At 41.7% G+C, this 26,621-nt stretch overlaps 1 protein-coding gene across 2 annotated transcripts in view; it reads left to right on the top strand.

Annotated features, from left to right (window-relative positions):
- The window catches only part of LOC307043283 (dual specificity testis-specific protein kinase 2), a 53,960-nt gene extending 28,379 nt beyond the window's left edge, over positions 1 to 25,581 (top strand). Inside the window, exons 5-11 of one of the 2 annotated variants that reach the window (XM_079687642.1) lie at positions 2,640 to 2,688; positions 2,992 to 3,141; positions 12,634 to 12,807; positions 13,066 to 13,149; positions 13,659 to 13,745; positions 14,726 to 14,850; positions 20,023 to 25,581. In XM_079687642.1, the coding sequence (XP_079543768.1) occupies positions 2,640 to 2,688; positions 2,992 to 3,141; positions 12,634 to 12,807; positions 13,066 to 13,149; positions 13,659 to 13,745; positions 14,726 to 14,850; positions 20,023 to 20,116 (763 nt within the window). In that variant the 3' untranslated portion in view covers positions 20,117 to 25,581. The remainder of the gene's footprint in view (positions 1 to 2,639; positions 2,689 to 2,991; positions 3,142 to 12,633; positions 12,808 to 13,065; positions 13,150 to 13,658; positions 13,746 to 14,725; positions 14,851 to 20,022) is intronic. The other variant, XM_079687643.1, reaches the window with a different exon arrangement.
- The last annotated feature ends 1,040 nt before the right edge of the window (positions 25,582 to 26,621 follow it).

The raw sequence follows: 26,621 nt of genomic DNA, 5'->3' as shown, positions 1-26,621 counted from the left end.
GAACATTTCGGATTCCCTGTGGGCTACAATAACGATGAAGAGCGAGTGGTGGATCGGACGAGGACGGTGTGTCGGCGTTGTTCGACAGCAGTGTGGTATGCTAATGGGAACACACGCCAAACATGCTAAATCATATCAGAAGGCATCACCCAGATTTGCCAATCACCGGAGCCCGCTAAAAGACAACAGCAGTTCAGCAGCTTATCCCCGCTGTTTTTAAGAAGCCAATAGACATGAAAGCCGTGAGACCAAAATAAATAACAGAAGCTTTTGGCATATGTTTTGCTCTGCGCTCTGAAACACTTTCTTATTATTTATGATGTAATATTTTCAAGACATTCTTTTTAGTTTTACAGCTTGATGAAACCTTTTTGTTTGGCATCAGCCATTATAGATAATATGGCCATCTGAGTGTGTGCGGTACGGTTTGTGGTTGGTTTTTAACTGTTTAATACAGTTAATTATTCAAAATGTCAGTGCTCCTTATTTTTAAACTGAAACTTGCACTACTGTTCAAAAATAAATAACAACAAACTTGGAATTATGCATTTGGGACTTTTTTTTGCTTTTTCTTGTTGTACCGAACCCGTACCGAACCGTGACCCCCAAACCGAGGTACGTACCGAACCGTGACTTCTGTCAACCGTTACACCCCTATGCTCTAGGCCAGTGGTTCTCAAACTTTTTCTGTCATTCCCCACTTTGAACAGGTGGGTCTTTTCAAGCCCCACCTGTTCCTCATCGCTCCAATAAAATGGTAGGCCAAGCTTAAAATTGTCAAATGTATCGTTCTAGAACAGGGGTCTCCAACCTTTTTTAGGATGAGAGCTACTTTCAAAAAATAAAACAAGTCGTGCTACTTTTACTCCACTTTTTTGTTTTTTTGCAGTGTATATATTTAGCACATTTTAACATTATTATATGCTACCTTTAACCTTTGTGTGCTGTTTGGGTCTGTGGGACCCGTTTTCAGTGTTTATTAAATTTGGGGGTGGACCTCACCTCCTCTAGGGGGGTTCGGGGGCATGCACCCCCGGGAAGTTTTTTTTTTATGTTGAAGTGAAGTGCCTCAATCTGGTGCACTTTGAGCAAAAAATGAATTTATGGATACAGCTTTCAACACACTGAAAGGGAGTTGCATACTTTTCAATAATCCAAACATCTTTAGAATATGATCAAAACCAATAACAAATAATAAAAATTGTTTATTCTTATCTTATGTTACCTAGTTAGCATTATTTCTTTTTATTTATGCATATTTTACTAATCACTCCCCTTTTAAAAATTTTTTTTTTACTGTCCTATAGCACACATTGGAATGATTTCTTACTTTATTTTTTACATCTAGGCTATATTAAATAGATACATGTGTGCTCTCTCTAGCTCTCTTGCTCTCTCTCTCTGTCTCGCTCACTCACAGAGGCTGTGTGCTCCTGGTGGCGATGACGGCTTGCGATAAAAAATGATGATAAACATAGCCCTATTTGTAAAGTGGGGGGACACAAACAGGATTTCGAAAAGTGTCACGGTTAAACTCCTTGTGAAGTGGTGAGGTGCCGCTCCACATTGCTTTTCTTCCCGACTGCAACGCTGTAAATGATTTTGGTTTCAGTTGTGTGTGTGTGAGCAGGCTCGGATTGGCCATTGGGAGATTCGGGACTTTTCCCGGTGGGCCGCTGGCTCTGACATAGGTGGGCCATGGACTTTCACAGCGCCGTTGCGCCGGTACCGCACCCACCGCCACAAACACCCGCCGTTGCGAGGCTCCGGCGGATCCGGCGCTGTGAAAGTCCACCGCCGTTGCGAGACTCCGGCTGTTACAGTCCACTAACGCCCGCGAGGACCCAGGTTTGAAATGAAAAACTCCCATTCATCGCGTCCATTCGCGACCCACCTATCACATCTCTGCGCCCCACACTTTGAGAAACTCTGCTCTTGGCCATCACGTGGTTTCCACAAGCAGAAATGTGAGATCCACAAGCGCATTTTTGGTTGACAAATACAAAATGGATTCACAAATGCCTGATCGAAAGTTGTGAATGTTAAAGAGATATTCAAATATGTGTGTGATTGTAAAAATATGTTTGCGTATTTGCAGATCCGTTTTACATTTGCAAATTTATTTGTGAGTTTGCAAATCTTTTAAATACATTTGTGGAAGGTGTTCACATCACATATTTACACACAAATTATTTGTATGTTCAGACAAATAATTATGAGACATATCTAAGCCCATAATGCCTTTTATTTAATGGTGATTCATTTTTCTCTCTATCTTTCCTTTGCTGTAACAATGCAAATGTCCTCTCTGTGGGATGAATAAAGGTATTCTGAATCTTATGTTCGAAATCAAATGTAATACATCGAAAAAACTGACAAAAACTACAGGGATGTTTTTAGGAAATTAGTAAGCCAGGTTTTCAAAGATGTATTTCTCCAGTAGAGATGATCTCTACTGAAGAAATACCGACACGGAATTCACACGCTAAGGACTGACTAACAAACTGTTTATATGAGAAATGTCTTTAATCATTAATCCTTTATTAAATGCTCTTATCAAATTGCCTTGATAAACTAAACTAACTCATAATGAAGGTGGACGATAAATACTATAACAAACACATTTTATTTTATTCCAGATATCTTGGAATCTGTGTGAAAGAAGACAGACTCTATCCAATCTTAGAGGTGATCTCTACTCCTTTTTTTTATTTTCACACCTCGTGAGTCATGGTTGCTGTGCGTTTTCACAGGCAGTGGAAAAATACTAGAGATTACAAAGATATGAGATGATATTGATAATAAAACGGTTATTGTGCAGCCAGACATGGAGTCATTGCTAATAATAAGATAGGAAATGTTATGTTCACATAATCACATTTGTAGCTTTTCTTTGAATTGCAACAGTTTTACAGTTCAACTGCTCAGTTTGTATGCATCCTGGTTCGGTGTATGTTTGCCTTGTGTATAACCTGATTCTGTTTGTTGCAGTATATAAACGGGGGCTGCCTGGAGGAGCTTCTGGTTGGGAAAGATGTTCCACTGTGCTGGATAGAGAAGGTGGAGCTGGCCTGTGATATAAGCAGAGGAATGATCTACTTGCACTACAAGAACATTTACCACAGAGATCTCAACTCCAAGGTAAGAGCCTCCACCTCTGCCCCCCTAGTGCCCCCAGGCATCATTAAAGGGTCGTCTCATCCTTTATACCTGACCTGTAGTTCATACACTATAGAGAACCACAGTGACGCGTCCTAAAACCCGGAGGTAAGTTAGCATTTTTACCACGTCCGATTCCTTCGTCAAAAAGCAAAGCAATTTCTCCATAGGATTTGGGAAAATAGCTCCAAATAAGGTCTGCGTTTGACACAAATTGAAGAGACAGATCACGTTTTGTTCTACGACATTAAATACATCAGCAGTGACCCCACTGGTGATTTCTGAAGAGTTTACGTGTCTGAAAAACGATGGTTGTTAACAAGTGGCTGAATAGGACTACAGAAGTTGTCCAGGCCGTTTTAGGTCATTACACCGAGCTCGTAAACACTCCTCTAAGTTTGTTTGCCCTGTTCTGCTTGAAAGCAAGTACCTGCCTCCTGCAAACTGTTCAAAAAAACGCTTCAACTTGTACTATTTAGAATCCGTAGTTTTGAATATGGATCTTAAGTTGCGTGACGTTGAAGCAGTGACCCTGCTATAGTTCGTTTATAGCATAACGTTAGCATTTTGCTTCTTGCGACTAGATTTATGATTTGAAAATTATAAAAGTAGGGTAGACATGTGGAGATTATCCGGCTGAAAAAAACGCGATCCGTCTCTTAAATGTGTGTCAACCACAGACCTTATTTCGAGCTATTTTCCAAAATCCTTAGGAGAAATTGCATTGCATTTTTGACGAAGGAACCGGAAGGAGTTTACTTCCGGGTTTTAGGACGCTTCACTGTTGTTCTCTATATAAGAGCAGTAGGACAGATGGAGAACCTGACAACAGGATGACACCATCAGAGCCTGAACTCAGACCTTCATTACCTGGAGCCCCCTGGTGGCCGACACACTGAGGACCTGACGATGAACCTTTGTTTCATCAACCACTCTCTTTTTGTCATTCTATTTCCTGTCTACGTAGATAAAAACTTTATTTATCCCAAAATTGGGAAATTATTTTTGTTCCAGCAGCATGCAAGCATTACACAAGTTACATTTTTTTAAAGATACAATAAAATACAAATATAATTAAAACTGCGGTCACAGTTGTGCGCGCAGTGATGAGCGTGCCCTCGCGTCTATGCGCCTGTCGGGGAGGGTTGCCGGTCATCCCGGCGTCAAGTCGACGTGCACGAGTCATCCGAAATGAGCCGTTTGTCATTTCTCTAATTTTCGCATCCTCGACTCCTCGGTCCTCCGGGAGTGACCCTGAAACGGATGTCGGCGCGCCGTCTCGAAGGAAAACAAATTTCGCTAAAGGCTCATCCAGGATCGATTATCGAGGAGGCTGTCTGGAGGAACCGTAACCGAGGATACACTGATCTAGAGGAGAGAGGAGCCCATTATTTTGCAGTATTACACATTGTCTCACATTGTTTCCCACGGTTTCCCACTTACTCATTGTTACAAGTTGTGTTTGATTTTTATTACATTGCCTTACACTGTTTCACATTGTTTCACACTTTCTGACACTCCTTTACATTATTTTACATTGTTTTGCATTGTTTCAGGTTTCAGGTTTCAGACTTTTTTACACTTGCTTCACATTGTCTCACCTTTTCACACATGTTTCACATTGTCTCACACTGTTTCACAACATTTTAAACAGTTTTAAATTGTCGTGGTCTACTGTTCTCTCTTGGTGTACAGGCTCTTCAGGCAGCAGTGTGAAAAAGTCCCTGTACACTGCCCACTCTCAGCTGGTGAACAGAATCACTCAACAGCAGCTAGACTAAGGCCCCGGCCCCACGAGGACGCATACGGCAAAACGCATAGGATTAACTCAATCGCAATCGCAAAAAAGCTTCCGTCCACACACAATATTCACCGGATGGTGTCTGTCCACACGAGACAGCTCCGCTTAGCTCCAACCGCTGGAAAAAGCAGCAGTACATATGCCGAGCCTGTACGTTGCGCTGTAACATCCTCCACAAAAGCAGCGAAGAAGCATGGTTGTCATGGTTGCCCTTCTGTTTGTTCTCCGCGGTGCGGGCCGAGGGAACCGGGCAGTTTTTCGCCAGTCAACGTGTGTTAAAGTTTAAATCTTCCGGACAAAATGATAAAAGTGCCAGTCAAAGGTCTTCTTTGTTACTTATTGAGCTTTAAAACAAATGAATAACGAATCTATATAATATAATAATAAAATAGACGGAGCCTCTCTTTTTCCTCCTTCTCTTCTGACAGCGTCAGTGTCTGTCTCATGCAGCAGCTGATCCAGTAATGAGTGACCCGACAGTAAACTCAAACTAGTTTAGGTAGTTTGAGAGGTAATTAAAATAGCTAAGGGTGATGATCTGACTTGAAGTGTGTGTTTTGCTCCGTTCGCCGCTGCATCACAGCGGGAGGAGCTGCCATGGATGTATAATAAGAACTGGATACAGCGTGGGAGGCGGGGCCTCATTCATTCCTATGAGATTAGCTCATTGGCGCATGATGATAAAATGGCCCAACTTTTGAGAGAGCGAAACGTCACAGATTACCCGGCATGCCTGAGAAGTACCCGTATGTGCGCTCATAGCGCATGCGCAACTTTAACCAAAATGCTCGTTCACATCAAGCACGTCAATTTGCGTACACGTAACAGCACCGCACGTTCATGACAGCATGGTAATGGCTTGTTTTTATGATGGATTTGATATTAACGAGGCGGCAGTTAGCAGCTAGCGGCTAGCTAGTAATTATGCTAATGTGCACATCAATCGTTATGTACTTATATTACGCTGTAACAGGATCTAGTGATATCCAAGCAACAGAGCTTAATTTAGCATGAAAGAATTATTGCACTGCATATGTATATATCAGTGGCGGGCCGTGCATTTCACACCTAGGCCTTCAGTGATGTCCTACACAGTCCTACCTGAATTATTCCACCTCTTAATACCATCATTATGACGCCATGGCTCTAGAAACTATACATTTAGACAGAAACGCAGTATAACCGGGCGTTGCATCACCTTAACATAGTCAAGTACAACAGAGTTATATTAATATTTCCGAAGCATTTATAATCAATATATCCGCATTTACAATTAAGAGTGTTAAACTACCAGCTTTAAGATCGCTTGGATAAGGTCAAAACTTAAAAATAAAAGGGGCTTTTAAGGCATTAGTCCACAAAGTTTTATTAAGTCCACCAAACCAAGTTTGTTCACTAAACAGCGCATTGTCGCACCCAAAGCAGTTTCATTTAAGAAACGTGACGATAAAGACACAAACTATTCACTGAAAATAAAAGAAAACAAACAAATAATTTGCATTTGTTCATGAGGATATATTTGCGACAGTGGTGAAAGTGTATTCCTAGCACTGAATGTCCACTTTGATAAAGGTTAAACCAAAACAATTCAACAAGTCTCCTTGAGTACTTTTACTGCACAGCTGAGCCAGTGCGCCACACACATCTCTATATCTCTTGCAGAAGCATCAAACATTTATTTTTTATATATTTGTCCTTTTAATTACATATATATTAATTCGTTAATATTGATTTAATATTAACGACATAAAATGACAAAAATATATTAAAATAAAATAAAAAATAAAATGCTTTGTACTCACCAAAACAACTGATTATTTGAATACAAAATCCATCCTCCTTTCTTTCCTCAAGAAGACTTCAATGACTCTGTTGTACAGTTTATCTGTGCGTTTCAGTTCCACCAATAAGTCATTTTCTATAGACATGAAGGCTAATGATGAAAGCCTAGTCTGTCCAGTAGAATTTCTGGCATAAGTTTTAATTCGCTTTAAGGCCGAGAATGACCGCTCGACAGAAGCAGTGGACACAGGGATAGTCACTGCCACACATGCCAATGTGTAAAGCTGCCCCATGCTCTCACTCAGATTTTTCTGCTTAAGGAAATCAAGGAGATCAATGGGACTTTTCCCTTCAAAATCAGTCATGGCATACATTACAGTCAGTTCTGTTTTTAGCCGGGACAGATCGAACAGTGTTCCGTGACTCTGTGTTAATTTGGCTAAGGCTGTATGCGGGAATTTTTTCCGGTAGGTCTGAAAGTGCTGGGGGTCCAGGAGGGAGAGAAACATTAATTTTTCGTGGTCTTGAAACCTACTCCGTATCTGGCAAAGAATGTTGTCCAGAATATTGCTGTGGAGTTGTTGGTACTATGCGCGAAGGTCTCCTTGTGCTGTACGTGGGCCTCTGCGTGCGCTCGGACCACTTGAGATGCGCGCTGTGTCCTCGTAGATCTGACGAAACTGGCACCTCTCTCGCTCAATTGTGTCACAAAACTCGTTCACCCTTGTCAGACAGAATTGTACATCCAATGTTTGTTTCTGTAGTATTCCAAAGAGCACATTTGAATGCTTAAAAATCCCATTGAATGTTTCAAGCAAAAAACAAAACTCAACATCATCCAGACGTGCATTAAATCCATCAGCGCTAAGCATAGTATCCCCATCATACTCCTCATGATGTTCCAGTATGTGGTCAAACACCTCCTTTAGGGAAACTCTCTTCTCAAAGACTGCATTGACCAATCTCGATGTATATTGCCACCGCGTTGGTGCAACATTAGGAAGACGACGCTTGCAAATGTCATCCAGCAGTTGCGTGCGCTTAGGGGATCTGGAGAAAAATGCTGCAAGGCCATTGAGGCTGGCAAAAAAGGCCTTGCATTCTTTAAGCTTTGAGGCCCCTTGAGTCAGTACTAAATTTAGTCGATGTGCATAGCAGTGAATGAATAAGGCCATAGGTGCCCTCTCCTTAACTTTAGCCTGCACCCCGTTTAGTCCAGATGCCATGACCGCTGCGCCATCATAACACTGTGCCACAACTTTATCCAGACTACATTCATATTCCTCCATGAAACGGAAAATAAGAGCGGCAATGTCATCAGCTCGCTTGCCGCTTGTAACATCTTCAAATCTGACAAACCGCTCCTTGACACCTGTGTCCGTCACATAACGCAGGACAAGTGCCAGTTGTGCTACATCACCCACGTCTGTCGTTTCGTCCACCATAACAGCAACAAAGGGTGCTTTTTTAATCTCCATTTTGATCTCTTCTCCCATCACTTCAGCAATAGCATAAATCAGGTCGTTTTGTATTTTGCCTGACGTCCCAGTAAACACTTTGTTTGTGGACAGGTGGTAATGCAAGTCTGTGTTGTTCTCAGCAAGCAAAGAAAGAAGCTCCACGTAGTTTCCTCTGTTTCTGGACTCGGCGCTTTCATCGTGTCCCCTAAATGAAAGTTCCTGTTTACCCAAAAACAGGACACAATCAATCAGTCTTTTCAATATTTCCCTATTTTTGTTCACCCTTTCGTTGTGGAGCTCCGTTTCCCGGCGCACTTGTTCGTTGAGCTGTAGATCCACTCGGGTGTCCCCAAAGGTTTTCAAAAGCACCATTGCTTGTAAGTGCCCAGCCGTGCTTTGGTGTCTCGTTACTGCCTTGGTTAGACAACTCAAGTTTGCAAATCCTGTGTGGCTCCAAACACCAAATCGATCAGTTGCAAATAGCAGGCATTCCCAGCAGTACAATTTGCAGTGCCTCTTGGAGGCTGTGAGCCAGGGGTACCGCTCGTAGTTAGTGATTTGAAAGTGGCGGACAAACCCTTTCCCCCGCTGTGATAGGCTCGCTAGCGTCGGGGTTGGCCGTTCTCTTCTCACGATGTCTAGCTTTTCTTGAAAAGTTCGTCTTGAAAATGGCGTTGTAATTATATCTGCGACCAAATCGATCTCTTCTCCTCCTTCAGCCATTGTGGGTTGAAAAAAAACAGCTTGTAGAAATCTACACAAATTAGCTCGTTCAAATTCAAGTTCAGTTTGCTAACTCTACATAGCTCTGCCTCTCAATAGTGCATATCCAATCAAAAGACGTGCACGTGCTAACGTCATCGTACGCCTGCTAGCTGGCCCGTTGTCGCCAACTCAAAATCTGATTGGTTAACGCCACAGTTTTGTTTCCGTTCACTTTAATCTACAGGCGCCCGCACTGTTGATTCTGAAGGCCTAAGGGCAGATTTCTTGGACCCTGGCAACACATTATGGCTGAAATATGATTGGATAAAAGCTCTAACATAAAGGCCAACCCTCCAAATCTCGTTCTGAGGCTGGAAGCAGCGCAACCAAGAGGAAAGCTATGAAATGAAGAGAATAGACTACAGGGAATAATTTAATACATATTTGTGGAAAAAATATATCAAAATTTAATTTATATTCTGATGATGTTTAGGCCAGCAGAGAAGGCCTTGCTGGCCCTGACGGCCCACCACTGGTATATATTAATATATATATATATATATATATATATACATTGCAATAAGCTTCCTAGTGCAATAAGAAGTTACAGGGACGTTAATCTAACGTCGGTTATATTAACTTTATTTAATACAACATTTACGGTACAAGATTTAATCATACAGCCCATGTAGTATAATATTTTACAAATGATGAATTACAGCAAACATGTGCAATATATCCATTATTACAGCTCCGTGGGATGGCAGTGAGACGATATGGGTCCTTTGTTATTGTGCATCCATGGGTAAAGATAAACGCATGTAGTGCTGAACCTGCTGAACACGTAACATGAACGTGCCGGGCGGCGCGGTCCCGTGGGTTAGATGCGCGTTCATAATGCAGAGGCATATAACTCTCAGAATAACGTTATTAGCAAATGTTTACAACTTGAGGAACGAATGTTTTTAATAAGGGCTATACAAACGTTCATACTGGGTAGTTTATTTAGTTTAAAAAAAATTATCCAACGAGTTAGAGACCACTCTTTCCCAATGTAAGTCAATGGGAAAAAGTGTTTCCGGGACCAGCAACCAAACGGAAGTGTACTACCGCCGTTTGGCCACAACGAATATTCTCATCAGACTCCGGCACACTTCCTGGGGGCTTGGGAGCTGCAGGTGAGCAGAGCTGCGTGTCTCCGTCCTGTCAGATTAGACTTCACTCGCGTTTATGTCTATATCAAGAGAAAGATATATAGGCTAATCTGAATTCAGTGTGCAGTTTACTTTGATGCGGGGGTGAGCAGCAGAGGTGGGGAGAGGTGGGGCTATTGCGTCATCATAATCACAAAATGGTCATATAGGTCCTACACACTGAGCCGTTGGACCCCCCAGAGCGTTGCGTATGCTGTGCTATCCACCTTGGGACCCGTTATCGTTACCCAGGGCTGCCAACATTTGAGTTCAGCTTGGAGTGAGATTTTTTTTTTGGTGAACCGAAAAAAGAATCGTTCATGTGTACAGTGTTACAAATGTATTGAACATGTACAAACTAGGGTTTCCCATTAATGTACCGGGCGCTACAGTGGAATACGCACATACACAGTGTCCCCGCGACTCTTAAAATCAAGTGCTATTTTATAAGTGTGTGGGGGGGGTCCCTCACCTCCTCTAGGGGGGTCCTTGGGCATGCTCCTCCTGGAAGATCTTATTTTAAATATTGAAGTTAAATTCATCAATGTTTTGAGAGCAAAATTAATTTATGGATACATCTCTCAACACCCAGATGAAACAGAACTGTAAACAGATTTTCTTTTTGGATATTTTACAAATCACTCACCTTTTAAACGTTATTCTTGTTTTACTGTCATATAGTATTTCATAATTGTTTTTCCTTTATTCTCATAAATGGTGACCAAAACGTTTGAGACCCAATGAGATAACTAGACTAAAGTTAACTATCTAAACTGAGAGTCCCTTACCTCACTGAGCTGTAGTTATCTCTCAGTCTGACAGCAGAGAGCTCTACTCTCCTTGTTTTAGAAACAGCTTCTAATATCCGTTAGCACAGCTAGCTAACCAGATGCTAACAACAACAACAACAACAATGCAAATAGTGAATTTGGTAGAAATATACTGTATAATAGTAAAGTTATTCAAGATAATGCCATATTTATTGAAGATTTTACATTAGCCTATAAATATTCCCCCAAATTATTCAAAAGTATATTCTTCCAAACTCCTTGCTGTAGTATGACACACAGGAGACTATTGATGTGTGTAGTGAGTTTGGTAGTAATATACTGTATGATAGTGAATATTATTGTATTCTCTTTTTTCGGAGTTACACTTTGCCGACGGTCCCTGAGCACTCGTTTCTTCTCCGGCTGCGGATAGAGACCAATGTAATGTGCCCAGCTCGGAGGATGGCGCGTATTGGCTTTTTTTGATCAAAATGTGATTGTAGTTCGTTGTCCTCCTTACCACGGTACTTAGGAGAGGTCATTTGTGTCTGTTTTGTTCAACTTTACTGAACTAAGCCAGAAGACCGTCTCATTTCGTAGACCGCTCGGTTTGCTGTTCCTTCACTTTATTTTTATATTTATATACATTTATTTTGGACAAAAACTTAGCATGAGGAAAGGCATGTGTGGCGTGAGTGCGTGAGATATGGGTTAATTGCGTGACTTTCACGCTCAATGCGTGAGTGTTGGCAGCCCTGCGTTACCGCAGTTGTTTACTGTCATATTCGGTCGTCCTAGTGTGGCAGAACGGTCTATATGACACTAAACAGTAACGCAAACGACCGTTATCGTCCTCGTGGGGCCTCGGCCTAAGTTAGTGAAGGCTAAACAGTGATTAAATTAAAGTGAATACTGCCTTTGATCTGCCAGGTGGACAGAAACACAACTCCAAATAAACACTGATGTGGTTGTTCTTTAACAACAGGAGGTATGTGAATACCAGAAACAAATAATTGTCACAAGATGATTGTTTGCACCTTGATGCTTGGCCATTTTCCCGCCCTGAATATATAGATATTTCAGGATCTGGTGTGATCAAACTGACATTTAGTAGCTTTCAAAACAGTTGGCTTGGTGCTCCTCCGACCTCTGATGTCACCTACACACATGAACACAAACAAACAAAGCCATAAATAATAGCTTTTTTCTGTCAGACACAATTATTTACTTTCTTCTTGGGCGCACATGCCTACTCAATGGATGACCATGTAAAGATCAAGAATTTACTATTACAGTTTATTGCAATTGCTAACAGACGTTTCATTTTCTCAAAACACTGTAGTTTGTTGGACACAGGTTTGGTAATATGAACGAAGGGTGTGTCATGTATTGCAACAGTTTTATTTTGAGTTTTTATGTACATTAGTTTTGAGTGCAGTGCCTCATTCTGCAGAATATATGAGGTGTTTTGCACTTTGGGTGGGTGGTTTTGGGAATTGTGTAAGGTGTTTGGAAAATGAGCCCTTTTCTTTTTAAACGTGCTGATATGAGATCTAGGCTGAGATTTGCTCTCTGCGTGTCAGTTTAAATAATGATGCTTTATGTTTCATTTAAGTGTGTGAGCAACTGAAAAAAACTGTAACAATTACATGAACACAATAACTAGCTGCTGCCTCTTCAGACCTAACACTTCCCTCTGTTGGTATATATAACACTGCAGGTTGATTAACCTTTACCGCTCTACCTTGTTCCTGTCGCTCCAGAACTGTCTGATCCGGGTGACGTCTCGAGGTCGGGAGGCTCTGGTGACCGACTTCGGCCTGGCCAGGGAAGTGGTGGAGCTGCCAGTCAAAGACCCCGGCAGGAAGCTGTCCCTGGTGGGCTCCGCCTTCTGGATGGCCCCTGAGATGCTTCGAGGAGAGCCATACGACCGCAAGGTGACACAAAGTTCTGTTTGTACGGAACACTGCCTCAGCTGGATGCACATTCTCATACATTTTTGACTAATAGAAGTCACATGGTCGCTGTAATGTTTAAAACGACATTGACAGAAAGTGAATAAAATGTACTTCTAGTGTAAGTTTAGATGACACACTTTTATAGTATTGCAACTTTTGTGCTTTTTTGCTGCTTGGTGTCGAAACAACCACTACATTTGGGATTAGTTTGAGTTCTTTATGTCTTACTTGTTGCAGGTGGATGTTTTCTCCTTCGGAATTGTTCTCTGTGAAATTCTGGCCAGGATCCCAGCGGACCCAGAGATACTACCCAGAACACAGGTAGCGAACAGAAGCCTGTTATTACACACCCAGTCATATCAATGGTCGGCCATGTTATTACCTTGACCTTATACTGAGACTACAGTCACTTTGTTTTGATTTGTGTAGAACATTAAAGAAAATCCCCATAAGAAGTTTCCATTTAACAAGAAGCTAAATGGGTTTTTAGCCTAGCTGAGCTATCTAACAGGAAACATGGGGAAACAGCTTCTAGTTTTCTCCAAAAAAAAGCATATGCAGCACCAGTAAGGTTACTAACTAAGAGGGTTGGGAGGGTTACTTTTAAAATAATTCCGATTCAATTACTAGTTACCTAATGTTAACTGCAGGTCAGACATGAGGAATATAAAGAGATTTTTGAACATTAAAGCAGTCACAGCAGAGGCCAAATACAAATATGAACCTGATAAACAGGCATAATAAGTCCCCTTCAATCAAAATGTGTATAATATGCGCTCATGTGTATAATATGCGCTCATGCTTCAGAGACAGCTGACCATGTGTTTCAGGACTATGGGCTGGATGTGAATGCGTTCAGGAAGCTGGTGACTGGTTGTCCTCCACGACTCCTGGAGTTAGCAGCCAGCTGCTGTATGGTATGTAGAGCTTTCAATATTAATAGAATAAACAATATAACTGAATACTTTTTTTTCCATTTAAAGTTTCTATTTGTTTTTTTTTAATTAAGCTTTGAATGTCTGTATATTGTTGTGTAATTTTGATAATATAAGTTTTATTTATGGTGCTGCTAGAATGCTGTACAATCTGTAGATAAAGACATGTACAGTTGCAAGAAAAAGTATGTGAACCCTTTGGAACTACCTGGATTTCTGCATAAGTTGCTCATAAAATGTGTTCTGATCTTCATCTAAGTCACAACAATAGACAAACACAGTCTGCTTAAGCTAAAACCACACAAACAATTATATGTTTTTATGTTTTTATTGAACACACCATGTAAACATTCACAGTGCAGGGTGGAAAAAGTATGTGAACCCTTGGATTTAATAACTGGTTGACCCTCCTTTGGCAGCAATAACCTCAACCAAACGTTATAGTTGCATATCAGACCTGCACAACGGTCAGGAGGAATTTTGGACCATTCCACTTTACAAAACTGTTTCAGTTCAGCAATATTCTTGGGATGTCTGGTGTGAATCGCTCTCTTGAGGTCATGCCACAGCATCTCAATTGGGTTGAGGTCAGGACTCTGACTGGGCCACTCCAGAAGGCCTATTTTCTTCTGTTGAAGCCATTCTGTTGTTGATTTACTTCTGTGCTTTGGGTCGTTGTCCTGTTGCATTACCCATCTTCTGTTGAGCTTCAATTGGTGGACAGATGGCCTTAAGTTCTCCAGCAAAATGTCTTGATAAACTTGAGAATTCATTTTTCCGTCGATGATGGCAATCTGTCCAGGCCCTGAGGCAGCAAAGCAGCCCCAAACCATGATGCTCCCTCCACCATACTTCACAGTTGGGATGAGGTTTTGATGTTGGTGTGCTGTGCCTTTTTTTCTCCACACATAGCGTTGTGTGTTCCTTCCAAACAACTCAACTTTGGTTTCATCTGTCCACAGAATATTTTGCCAGTAGTGCTGTGGAACATCCAGGTGCTCTTTTGCAAACTTCAAACGTGCAGCAATGTTTTTTCTGGACAGCAGTGGCTTCCTCCATTTTATGACCAACTTATGCAGAAATCCAGGTAATTCCAAAGGGTTCACATACTTTTTCTTGCAACTGTATATTGAGTGCGGTGAAAATGTTTCATTTTGTCTCAGGACAAAAAACGAAGGAATATTTAGTTATTGCATTGTTATCGCTAAAACTCCCTAAGCACAGTGCAACAACTTACACATTATTGCGCCAATACCACAAAGTCATGAATATAACAATAATATAATGATCAATGTTATAGTATTAGATGCGGGAACAAGTCCTAAAACCCAGAAATGAGTTAGCTCTAAGTTTTAAAAAAACGTTTTTCCTGTTATGAGATCTGTCATCACACAAGATTAAGAGATTTTTGTTTTCTATGACATGGAATGTTTAAATACCCCACTCGTGAATGTCAGCTTCTATGTGTCATTAAAATAGTGGTTGGCAACAAGCATCTAAATGAAACTACTCAACGTCCGAACATTAAGAAACATAACAATTATGAATATATTTCACTTAACTGTATTAGGTTAGTTGAAAGCAATAATATTAAATTGAAATACAAATATTTGGTTCGACTTAATATTATTGCTTTCAACTAACCTAATAGTTATGTGAAGTCTGTTGACATAATACATTTAATTAAAGTCAACATTTCAGTTTAAAAGACCACATGAAAGACGACACACGAGGTGAGGATACCAGGCCCGGAGGAAGCCCGGGGCCCCCTTCTGGAGCCAGGCCCAGAAGGAGGACTCGTCGGCGAGCGTCTGGTGGCCGGGCTTGCCAGGGAGCCCCGGCCGGGCACAGCCCGAAAAGGCAACGTGGGCAACACCTCCGCTTCTCCGTCCCAAGGGCCCACCACCTACGGGAAACAGCGATGGGGTCAGGTGCGCTGCCAGAAGGGTGGCAGTGAAAGCAGAGGGTCTCAACGGACCAGACCCGGGCGACAGAAGCTGGCTTTGGGGACGTGGAACGTCACCTCTCTGGGGGGGAGGAGCCGGAGTTTTTGCGGGAGGTGGAGCGTTACCAGTTGGATCTGGTTGGGCTCACCTCTACGCACAGCGTCGGCTATGGAACCTTACTTCTGGATAGGGGTTGGACTCTATTCTTCTCCGGAGTTGCCCAAGGTGTGAGGTGCCGGGCGGGTGTGGGGATACTCACAAGCCCCCAGTTGGGTGCTTCTTTGTTGGAGTTTACCCCAGTGGACGAGAGGGTTGCCTCCCTACACCTGCAGGTTATGGGGGGGAAAACTCTGACTGTTGTGTGTGCTTATGCACCCAACAGCAGTTCAGAGTATACAGCCTTCTTGGAGACCCTGGAAAGAGTCCTGTATGGGTCTCCTGAAGGGAACTATTTAATCTTGCTGGGAGACTTCAACGCACATATGGGCAATGATGGACACACTTTGAGGGGCGTGATTGGGAGGAACGGCCCCCCTGATCTGAACCGGAGTGGTGGTTTGTTACTGGACTTCTGTGCTAGTCATGGATTGGCCATAACAAACACCATGTTCGAACATAAGGATGCTCATAAGTGTACGTGGTACAGAGCACCCTAGGCAGAAGGTCCATAATCGATTTCGTTATCGTATCATCGGACCTGAGGCCGTATGTTTTGGACACTCGGGTAAAGAGAGGGGCGGAGTTGTCAACTGATCATCATCTGGTGGTGAGTTGGGTCGAGTGGCGGGGGAAGCCTCTGAACAGACCTGGTAAGCCCAAACGTGTAGTTCGGGTGAACTGGGAACGTCTGGAGGAGGCCCAAGTTCAAGAGGCCTTCAACTCACACCTCCGGCGGAGCTTTTCGGGCATTCCTGTGGAGGTTGGGGACATTGAACCAGAGTGGTCGGTGTTCAAAGCCTCTAATGCTGAAGCTGCGGCGGGGAGCTGTGGTCTCAAAGTCTTAGGTGCCTCAAGGGGCGGTAACCCTCGAACCTCCTGGTGGACACCGGTGGTCAGGGAAGCCGTCTGACTGAAGAAGGAGGCCTTCAGGGATTTGTTATCCCGGGGAACTCCCGAGGCAGTTGCAAGGTACCGACAGGCCGAAGGGCAGCAGCCGTGGCCGAGGCAAAGCAGCGGGTGTGGGAGAAGTTCGGAAGTCCAAGGAAAAGGACTTTCGGGCTACATCAAAGTTGTTCTGGAAAACTGTCCGACACCTCAGGAGGGGGAAGCAGGAAACCATCCAAGCTGTGTACAGTAAGGATGGGACGTTGTTGACCTCAACTGATGGAGTGCCAGGGCTTTGAAAGGAACACTTTGAGGAACTCCTGAACCCGACAACTCCGCCCTCTATGGTAGAGGCAGAGCTGGAGTATGAAGGGGGATCAACATTAATATCCCAGGGGGAGGTCACTGAGGTCGTCAAACAACTCCACAGTGGCAAAGCCCCGGGGGTGGATGAGATCCGCCCAGAAATACTGAAGGCTCTGGGTCTTGAGGGACTGTCATGGTTGACACGTCTCATCAACGTTGCGTGGAAGTCGGAAACAGTACCGAAGGAGTGGCAGACCGAGGTGGTGGTTCCCCTTTTCAAAAAGGGGGATCAGAGGGTGTGTGCCAATTACAGAGGCATCACACTACTCAGCCTCCCCGGGAAAGTTTACTCTAAGGTACTCGAGAGGAGGGTCAGGCCGATTGTCGAACCTCAGATTGAGGAGGAACAATGCGGATTCCGTCCTGGTCCTGGAACGACAGATCAGCTTTTTACTCTTGCAAGGATCCTGGAGGGGGCCTGGGAGTATGCTTATCCGGTCTACATGTGTTTTGTAGACTTGGAGAAGGCGTATGACCGGTTTCCCAGTGAGTTACTGTGGGAGGTGCTGCGGGAGTATGGGGTGAGGGGGTCTCTACTCAGGGCCATCCAATCTCTGTACTCCCAAAGCGAGAGCTGTGTCCGGGTCCTCGGTAGTAAGTCGGACCCATTTCCGGTGAGGGTTGGCCTCCGCCAGGGCTGCACTTTGTCACCAATCCTGTTTGTAATATACAGTTGCAAGAAAAAGTATGTGAACCCTTTGGAATTATCAGATTGCCATCATCGACGGAAAAATGAATTCTCAAGTTTATCAAGACATTTTGCTGGAGAACTTAAGGCCATCTGTCCACCAATTGTAGCTCAACAGAAGATGGGTGATGCAACAGGACAACGACCCAAAGCACATAAGTAAATCAACAACAGAATGGCTTCAACAGAAGAAAATACGCCTTCTGGAGTGGCCCAGTCAGAGTCCTGACTTCAATCCAATTGAGATGCTGTGGCTTGACCTCAAGAGAGCGATTCACACCAGACATCCCAAGAATATTGCTGAACTGAAACAGTTTTGTAAAGAGGAATGGTCCAAAATTCCTCCTGACTGTTGTGCAGGTCTGATATGCAACTATAGGAACGTTTGGTTGAGGTTATTGCTGCCAAAGGAGGGTCAACCAGTTATTAAATCCAAGGGTTCACATACTTTTTCCACCCTGCACTGTGAATGTTTACATGGTGTGTTCAATAAAAACATAAAAACATATAATTGTTTGTGTGGTTTTAGCTTAACACTAGAACCGCCAGAGGTCGCTGTATACCTCAAACCGCCAACGGGTAAAATGTACCCGCTATTGATTTTCAAGATACAATGTTCTTTTATTTATAATACAGAACAGTGAGTTTTGATCGCACAGGGATGAAACGTATACCAATAGAATCTGTGGACTCTCAGCTTTTCATAGTTTGTGCAGATTGCATGAAGTATAAAATATCGATAAGAGTGCTGATTTAAACGCTTGGTGTTAGACTTGTGTTTTGTTTAGGTACACATCTCTTTATCTCTCTATCTATAACTATCTATCGATCTATCTGTAATGTTCTGTTCTATGGACATATAATTGTCTAAATTAGCAGACGACGCGGACTACTTCTCTCATTCCGAGTGTCCATCTTTATTCAACTGGCACGTAACCTGCACACATGCATTACGTCCTCAACGTGAGCTCAGTCATCCAAGATCTTGTATTCTCCAAGATGTTACACTATCTATAACTATCTGTCTATATATCTCTCTATCCATCTATCAATATATCAATATATCTATCTATCTATCTCTCCCTCTCAATCTACCTCTATCTACAAGAAACTGCAGTAGACAAAAGGTGTTGCTATAGCAACACGTCATGTTTTAAGCTGCATTTTCTATCAGGTAAATATTACCCGCTTGCGGATATAGGTATACATGGCATTTTTTTGGTGATTTTTTCAATCTGACTTCATATTGACAATTGTTAACAACAGAGGGTGCTACATAACAGACTTTCAGGAAAAGTCACGGACTTTTTTGACCAATTTATGGAGAAATCCAGGTAGTTCCAAAGGGTTCACATACTTTTTCTTGCAACTGTACATGGATTGGATTTCGAGGCGTAGTCCGCAAGGATCACGGCCACTCTAGTCAATGTATGCTATTCCACGAGACGCTCCGCGTTACGGCTCAGAAGCGTATCGCCGCTGGGCTCCGCTCTAAATAGGATTGAAGTCTATTATTCGATGCGAGGCGTTGCAGAGGCGGCGGGCAGGAAGTGGACCGGTGACAGCATCCGGATGCCTAAGGATGCCAACTGGGCGCCTCTCTAGGGAGGTGATCCAGGCATGTCCAGCTGGGAAGAGACCAAGGGGTAGACCTAGGACCAGGTGGAGGGATTATATCTCTTCGCTGGCCTGGGAATGCCTTGGGATCCCCCAGTCAGAGCTGGTTGATGTGGCCAGGGAAAGGAACGTTTGGGGCTCTCTGCTGGAACTGCTACCTCCGCGACCCGACCACGGATAAGCGGGAAAAGATGGATGGATGGTTTCAGTTTAGCTTTAGTTACTTTGCAGATATAGATTAATGTTAAACAATATGATCAACAATTAAATCAGACTTTAGTTACACCTGGATTATATTACAAACTACCCAGCAGAAAATAAAGGAATTGAAATGAGTTCCACCTTTACTAGTTTTGATAACACTTTAATGCAGACAAGATCTTAGTGCTACTTCCACCTCTTTTTAAGTCAAATATAATAGACTTTTCCTTTTTTTCTTCAGTATAGTTATGAAAACAGGAAAGTATTTCAACATGGTTGTATTTCTCTTTTTGCCAAGTTAAGAACCAGATCGCTCCTCCCTCTCTCCCCTCCCCTATCCCCCTCCTCCCCTCCTCTCCTCCCCCCTCGTCTCCTTCCCCCTCCTCTCCCCCCTCAGGTGGAGTGCTTCAGACGGCCAGCGTTCACGGAGCTGCTGGATGAGTTGGGGGAAGTTGCTGAGAGTCTGGAGCTGCTGCCAAAATCTGACGTGACCACGAGCTGAGGGGTCCGTGTGGGATGCCCCCCCCCCATCGGGAGTGTGGGTGAGTGAGGGCAGGAAGCTGACTGACCCTGAGTCCATCCCTCTCACTACGACACAACGCACCTCCATGGAGACACTTAACTGAAGTGGTTTTTACAGGAGACTCCTCCGACGTCTCATGGACACTTTGCTTTGACACGTTCTGTGTTCAAAGGAATAGTGCTGTGACTTGGAATGTTCTTCTGCAAAATGTCTTAACGGATTCTTCTTCCTCGGCGGAGTGTTTGCTTTCTCAGTCTGTTGGTGTGTTTTCATCCTCTTCTAACTACCACAGGTCATCTTCTTATATAATGGGATAAAAAAATGCACCATGAACGAATCAGAAGCTGAACAGATTTGATGGATTTTAAAAGAAAGAGACGTCAACCTCAAACATCAGCATCACATTTTATATTCATGGTCATATTTTTGATGTTGATCTTATTTTAAGATATTTATTAGTTAGATTATTTTGGAATGACACTAAGAACCTGTAACATATCAGCTTTTCGTGAACAAAGGAAGTGCTGCTCTAGGCCTTGTTTCAGCGTGATGAATTAGCCTTTTTTAGATATTCTGTGGATTTTGCTTCAAAGAACCATACATTTCTCAATAGCGAAATAACGAGAAGTGGTTGTTTTTAATAGCAAAATGCACATTTTATTCATCTCTTTTTTTCCATTGGTCATAAGAGTTAATTAAGTTACCTAACTTACTGAACATGAGCGTGTTATTATTTAAGATCTTTCTTTTTCTGACTTATTAAAACAATTCTGCCACCTTTTGGGGCTTGAAAGGGTCCACATTCCTTTTATTTTACCAATATTTACTACTTTCTGCTTTGTGTGTGTCTGCAATATAAAATGACCTTAAATACACCATACTATTCAAAGAGATTCTTCCAGGTATATTTAACTCAAAGTTCAGAGATACAGGTTTATTTTTGCTTGATGTAAATAGAACATTTAAATACAGATGTTACACAAAAACAGTAGGCTTCTACATACAGGATGTAAAACTACATTTGGAAAGTCACTCACGAATGGGAAGAAATGATCAATTTACCAGTTATGAAGGGGTTTTTCTACATTTAAGGTGGACTATTCACTTTAAACCACCTGAGGCCCACACAACTGTATTTCATAGGCTGCGTAGACTATGTTTGAAAGCTACAGTGAAGACATTGGTATCATATGAATGAGAAAGTTATCCATTTCCACAATGTAATGCTCAAAAGTTAGGCAACTTTTTGGCAAAGTTAAAAACTGGCATGGCCGTGTTCACAGGGGTCCATTAACCACTCACCTCAAGATATCTGGCTCCATGGAAAACCAGAAGTCGTAAACGGTGTATTTGCATATGTCTGCATCCTAGAAATCGCTAAGCAGTCCTGGGAAATTGGGTAGGACTTGAAAGCTGAGATTATTGTGGATCCAATGAGTCCAACGTGGAATGATGCTGGTCCCAGTTGCAGTGAGATCATTTTTCTCACTCCCATTGCTCCCCGGGCGCTGTACAATAGCTGCCCACTGCTCCTAGTACTAGACTCCTAGTACTAGGATGGGTTAAAAGCAGAGAACACATTTCACTGTGTGTGCTGTGTGCTCTGCATGTGTGACCATTAAAGAGGGTTTTCATTCCCCCCAATATTATATTATTCAGCATGGTTTTCTTTGACATATTGAAAGTAAGTGGGTTTCTAAAGAAAAGGTCAGAAGTTTATGATCCTTTATCCCAGGATGACTTTTTCTATCATTTTTTAAGGTCTTATTGTGGAAATTTGGAGGGGGTAAAAAATGTAATTTGGCTCCTGATCTGTGTAACAAATGTTTGAAACCCCCAAAAATGTCTGCACAAACTGAAAGGAAATGATGGAGCATGAGGATGGCCATCATATAGTTGCACCATATATTATAAGCCCTTATGCACTCTACACTTATAACTTGAAGAGGTGCCTAACCTACAATGTTTACATTGTTTATTACCGATGTATCACTACAATTACATTTCTGGATTATAATCAAATTACATTAAATTGTATATTTTGCAGTTGGTAAAGGTGGAACTAACTTTAATGACTTTTTATTGGGGATCGTAGTCCATATTTGTATATCATAATGTATTAGTTGGTTTATATTGTATTGATAAACTGAACCTGGAAGGGAACCATGGTTGTTAATAAATGTAGTGGGGTAAGAAGTACAATTTTGCTTGCAAAATGTAAAAGAGAAGAGGTATAAAGTATTATAAAATGGAAATACTCAAGTAAAGTACCTTATACTTAAGTATATTACTTGAGTAAATGTGCTTTGTTTCTTCCACCAGACAGGATTCCTTAAACTGAGTCGACACAACTAACTGGCCATAATGATGGATAAAACAACAATGTTTTTTTTTGTTTTCTTCCACAGCTCTTCAGTGTTTGATTTTAGTTCACTGCGCCAAAGTAATGATAAGACCTATTGTATATTTAAGCAATAGCTCACGACAGGCCGTGGTATATGCTCATTATATCACAGCTAAGGGGCGTGGTTCGGCCCGACGCGAAAAACTGTCCAGCATCAGTAACATGGCTTACGTGGTCACTTGTATATGTTGAGGTTGTTCGAGGCTGTTGCTTGGTGTGGCGAGAATATTGCTCCACTTTCTCCGGTCCCCGAGATTGGGCTTCCAGTAGCTCTGGAGAGAGCTTTCGCACCTGTGGCCACTAACGGTCATAATTTCTCTGCTTTGTTTCAAGACCCGCATCAGAAAGCTTTTGAATGGTGGTACTTTTCCAGTTGGTTTACCTGCTCTTCACGTAGCTCTGCATGTCGTAGTTTAGGTGCTTTTTTTTCTGGAGATAGGCACTGCTCAATCCACTCCTCTATACTATAGTAAGACCCCCCCGGAGGTCGAAGTTAATCTTAAATGTTTCCATTTTATGCTTTGTAAGTTTGTTTCGTAACGGAAGAAATTTAAATATATTTATAAAACGGACAAGTCAAATCAAGCAATCTGATTGGTCGATAGCGTTTTTGCGGACCTCTTTGATTACAGATTTGAAAACATCGTTGCTTGCTTTAAAAGTAGCACAATTCATTATGTTAAACCTTCAAAAGTATCTAGATATCCCTGCCCTAATGCCAAAGGAACTGCACACTGAATATGTTTTGCCGTTTGATGTCTATGTCCAGACCGCTGCGTAAAAAAGGAGGGCTTCTGCCCCGTTACTTCTCCGCTGCTTTCTTGTTCCAGTATGAAAAGCAAACTGCATGCAGTTTGCTTTTCAGCCCAACGGTATACTGTTTTTCTCAGAGGCGGAGGGATACTGACTTGCTGTGAAAAGTAACTTACAATTCTACCCGTGGTATACGCTCAGTATATCACGGCTAAGAACCAATCAGATTGCTTGATTTGACTTGTCCGTTTTATAATATATACTTATATATAGACCTGAGATTGAGTCTTAATTTACAACATCTGTCAAGGGGTGAACTCTGAGGCATGAACTTAAATGCACAACTCAGACTCAGACTCGGGTGGTATTCAAAAATAAAGACTTTACTGGAAGTTAGACAGTAACAAAAACAAGAAACACAAAATCACTCTTCCGAGGAAAAATTAAATGCAATAATCGTGAGCATGAGAAAACGGGATACGATCATGGAGCAGGCTTGAACGTGGTCATGAATAAGAAACGAACTGGCACTGGACAGGTGGGGGCTAACACAATATATACCCAAGGTGAGGGGAACAGGTGGAAACAATCAGGGCGGGGAAACTAATCACGAACACAGGAGACACATAGGGGCAGGGAGCATGGAGTTCTGAAACGAGAGGAGGAATACTTATTACAATAAGACAGAGGGCAGAGAATAAAGGGACATGACAAAACTAATATAAAGAATAGCCTTTCATGATAAGTTTCCGAGACGTGACAACATCATGTATACAGAGTGATAATAGTGATAATAAACAAGGTTGAGGGGGTTACTTTAAAAGTGCCTATTATAATTACTAGTTACCTGAATGTAATTTAAACGGTAACCTAATCTGAGTATCAAAATATGATTACTTTTTATCATGATTACCGCAATATCAAATAAATGCAAATAAATACAAGATGTTTTTACTTTTACTTTAATTAAGTGTATTATTTATGTAAGACAACAGAACAATGAGAGGCCCTGCCAGTCAACACTAGTATCTAATATTCAGGCTTGAACCTGTTCATAACATAGCGTGTGTGACCTTAACTGTGTGTATTAAACTAAAACGGAGCATTTTCTGTCAGCTCAGATTTTTTTTCTGCTTTTTTAAACTGTAGTATGTGCTCATGTGTTTCAATGTTGGTGTATATATAGGCTGCTGCCTGCATATGCTGAGTGAAAGGCATTTTTTCCTATCAATAAAGTCATTTCTGATCCTAAATATCTTACATAATTCAATTAATAAAAAAACGTCTTGTAGATCTTTATGCGTGTGTAATCTCACATGAAAATGTAAGTGTGTGTGTTTCTATCTTGCTTCCTGGAGGCTGTTGACCATGATAATGATGTGTCTTTGAAGCAAAGCTTTGTAGAATATTCAGTGTGGAGATATAATGGAAACATTTCAAGTAATGTACAAAGCAAGGCCTCCCTTTGAACTCGTATGCCCCCCCCCCCGCCGCCACACACATGAAAGATTCAGTGGGTCCTTTAACAGCCCGACAACAGAAGAAGATTGGGCCTGATGAGGTCACAGCTCTTCTTTTCTTTCAAATTTTGTAATAGGCTGTGTTATGTCACACAGGTTTCAAATCGTATGTGTTAGGAGGAAATACATACAACTGCACAATAGCCTTGCTAATGTAATCTCACTACTTTTGCTTTATTTTGCCTTCAGTAAACAATGAAAATTAGGCTTTTATTGCACAGAATCGTTAGTAAAAAGTGCAATTTAGATTGTTGGTCTCAACACTTTAAAATGGAAAGATGCCTTTGGCCTAGTTTAGCTTCTAAACCAAGAAATAAAAACCTAAAACAGGATTCACTACAGGTCACAACGTAATGATACAATAAAAGAGCTGTGGCCTCCATCTGTCCCATCCCTGTCCAACCTCAGAGCACATTATAACAACAGTGCACACATACACACACACACACACCCCTCAAAGACTGCAACCACAATCTTTATAAATATTTGTATTACTGCAGTGAGAGATGCCAAAGAAATGTCGTTATACTTTGTATGATGACAATAACGATATATTCCATTTTTTTCTATATTATAAGTACAGAGTAATAAATGTAAAGAATGTGGTGCACATAATTTATCCAAAAGTTACATTTGACAAAATCCTTTTCTCCACATGATAATCTATATTGTGTGAATTTGTAAAAGTAGAAACTGAAAGTGCTTACGTTTCACTTCATCTCTACAGAGTAGGATTAACAAAAATAGAATACAAATAATTACTTCTAGTGGATACACATGAACAGTGTGAAATATAAGTTTGAACAATAAAAAATATACAACATTATTTTTTAAATGCCCGTTTATTGCTGCTCATTTTACATCTGATAGTAACTGTGTGTTCTCTGTGACGTGCCTTCTTTTTTTTTACATACGTCTTAAAGACAACAGTCAACCATTTATGACAGTGACAGGTCAGACAGTGGAACAACAGGATGTTAACAGCATGGTTCCAGACTGTCCTCAGACATTACACTGCCTGTCCACAGAGGGGAAGTGTTGGCTCACTACACTGCTGATCCTGACCACACACAGAGATGGCAAAAGTACACACATCCTTTATTCAAGTAGAAGTACAGATACTCGTGTTTAAAAATAGTCTAACTGACCTCCCTTTATATTAATAGAACAATAATGTCTTTTTTAGCTAATGAATGTTTCCATGCTCAACAACGGCAACATGACAACGTTTTCATTGGTCCCTTTCTTTAGAGAAGACCAGGAAATGATTGATACACGGATCGTGTTCAAATCAATAGGCACGCAATGACTCTAAATAATAATGATCACGCCACCAAACACACATTCAAACTAAAGTAACCAGTCTGTTTGGAACATTTAAGAAGTAGAAAGTACAGGTATTTGTGTTCAACATGTAAGAAGTAAAAGTAAAAAGTCGTCAGAAAAATAAGTAGAGTAAAGTACTGATACAAGAAGACAACAAAACAATATTTGCACCGGGGCCAATCACAACCTTGTTACGCCACTGTCCGTGACAGTTTGTTTTCATCTAATTTCAAATAAACAAAGTCTTGGTTTTTAGAATATTAAACTTGTTTTGCCAAATTCAGATGATAAATACAACTTTGAAGCTTGTAAAGGCATAATTTCAAGCGTTAACTTAACGTCATAGCAGGCATAACAACAGCCGGTGTTTTCCCAGGAAACAAACACAATACACACAAACGTGTCACAGATTATTGCGCAGTATTTGGCTGCCGAACGAAATCATGTACAGTACGTATGTACACTGAACA

This window comes from Notothenia rossii (genome assembly GCF_949606895.1).
Source record: "Notothenia rossii genome assembly, chromosome: 6".
Taxonomy (NCBI): Eukaryota; Metazoa; Chordata; class Actinopteri; order Perciformes; family Nototheniidae; genus Notothenia; species Notothenia rossii.
The sequence above is the reverse complement of the archived record's forward strand: the minus strand, read 5'-3'. Positions and strand labels throughout refer to the sequence as shown.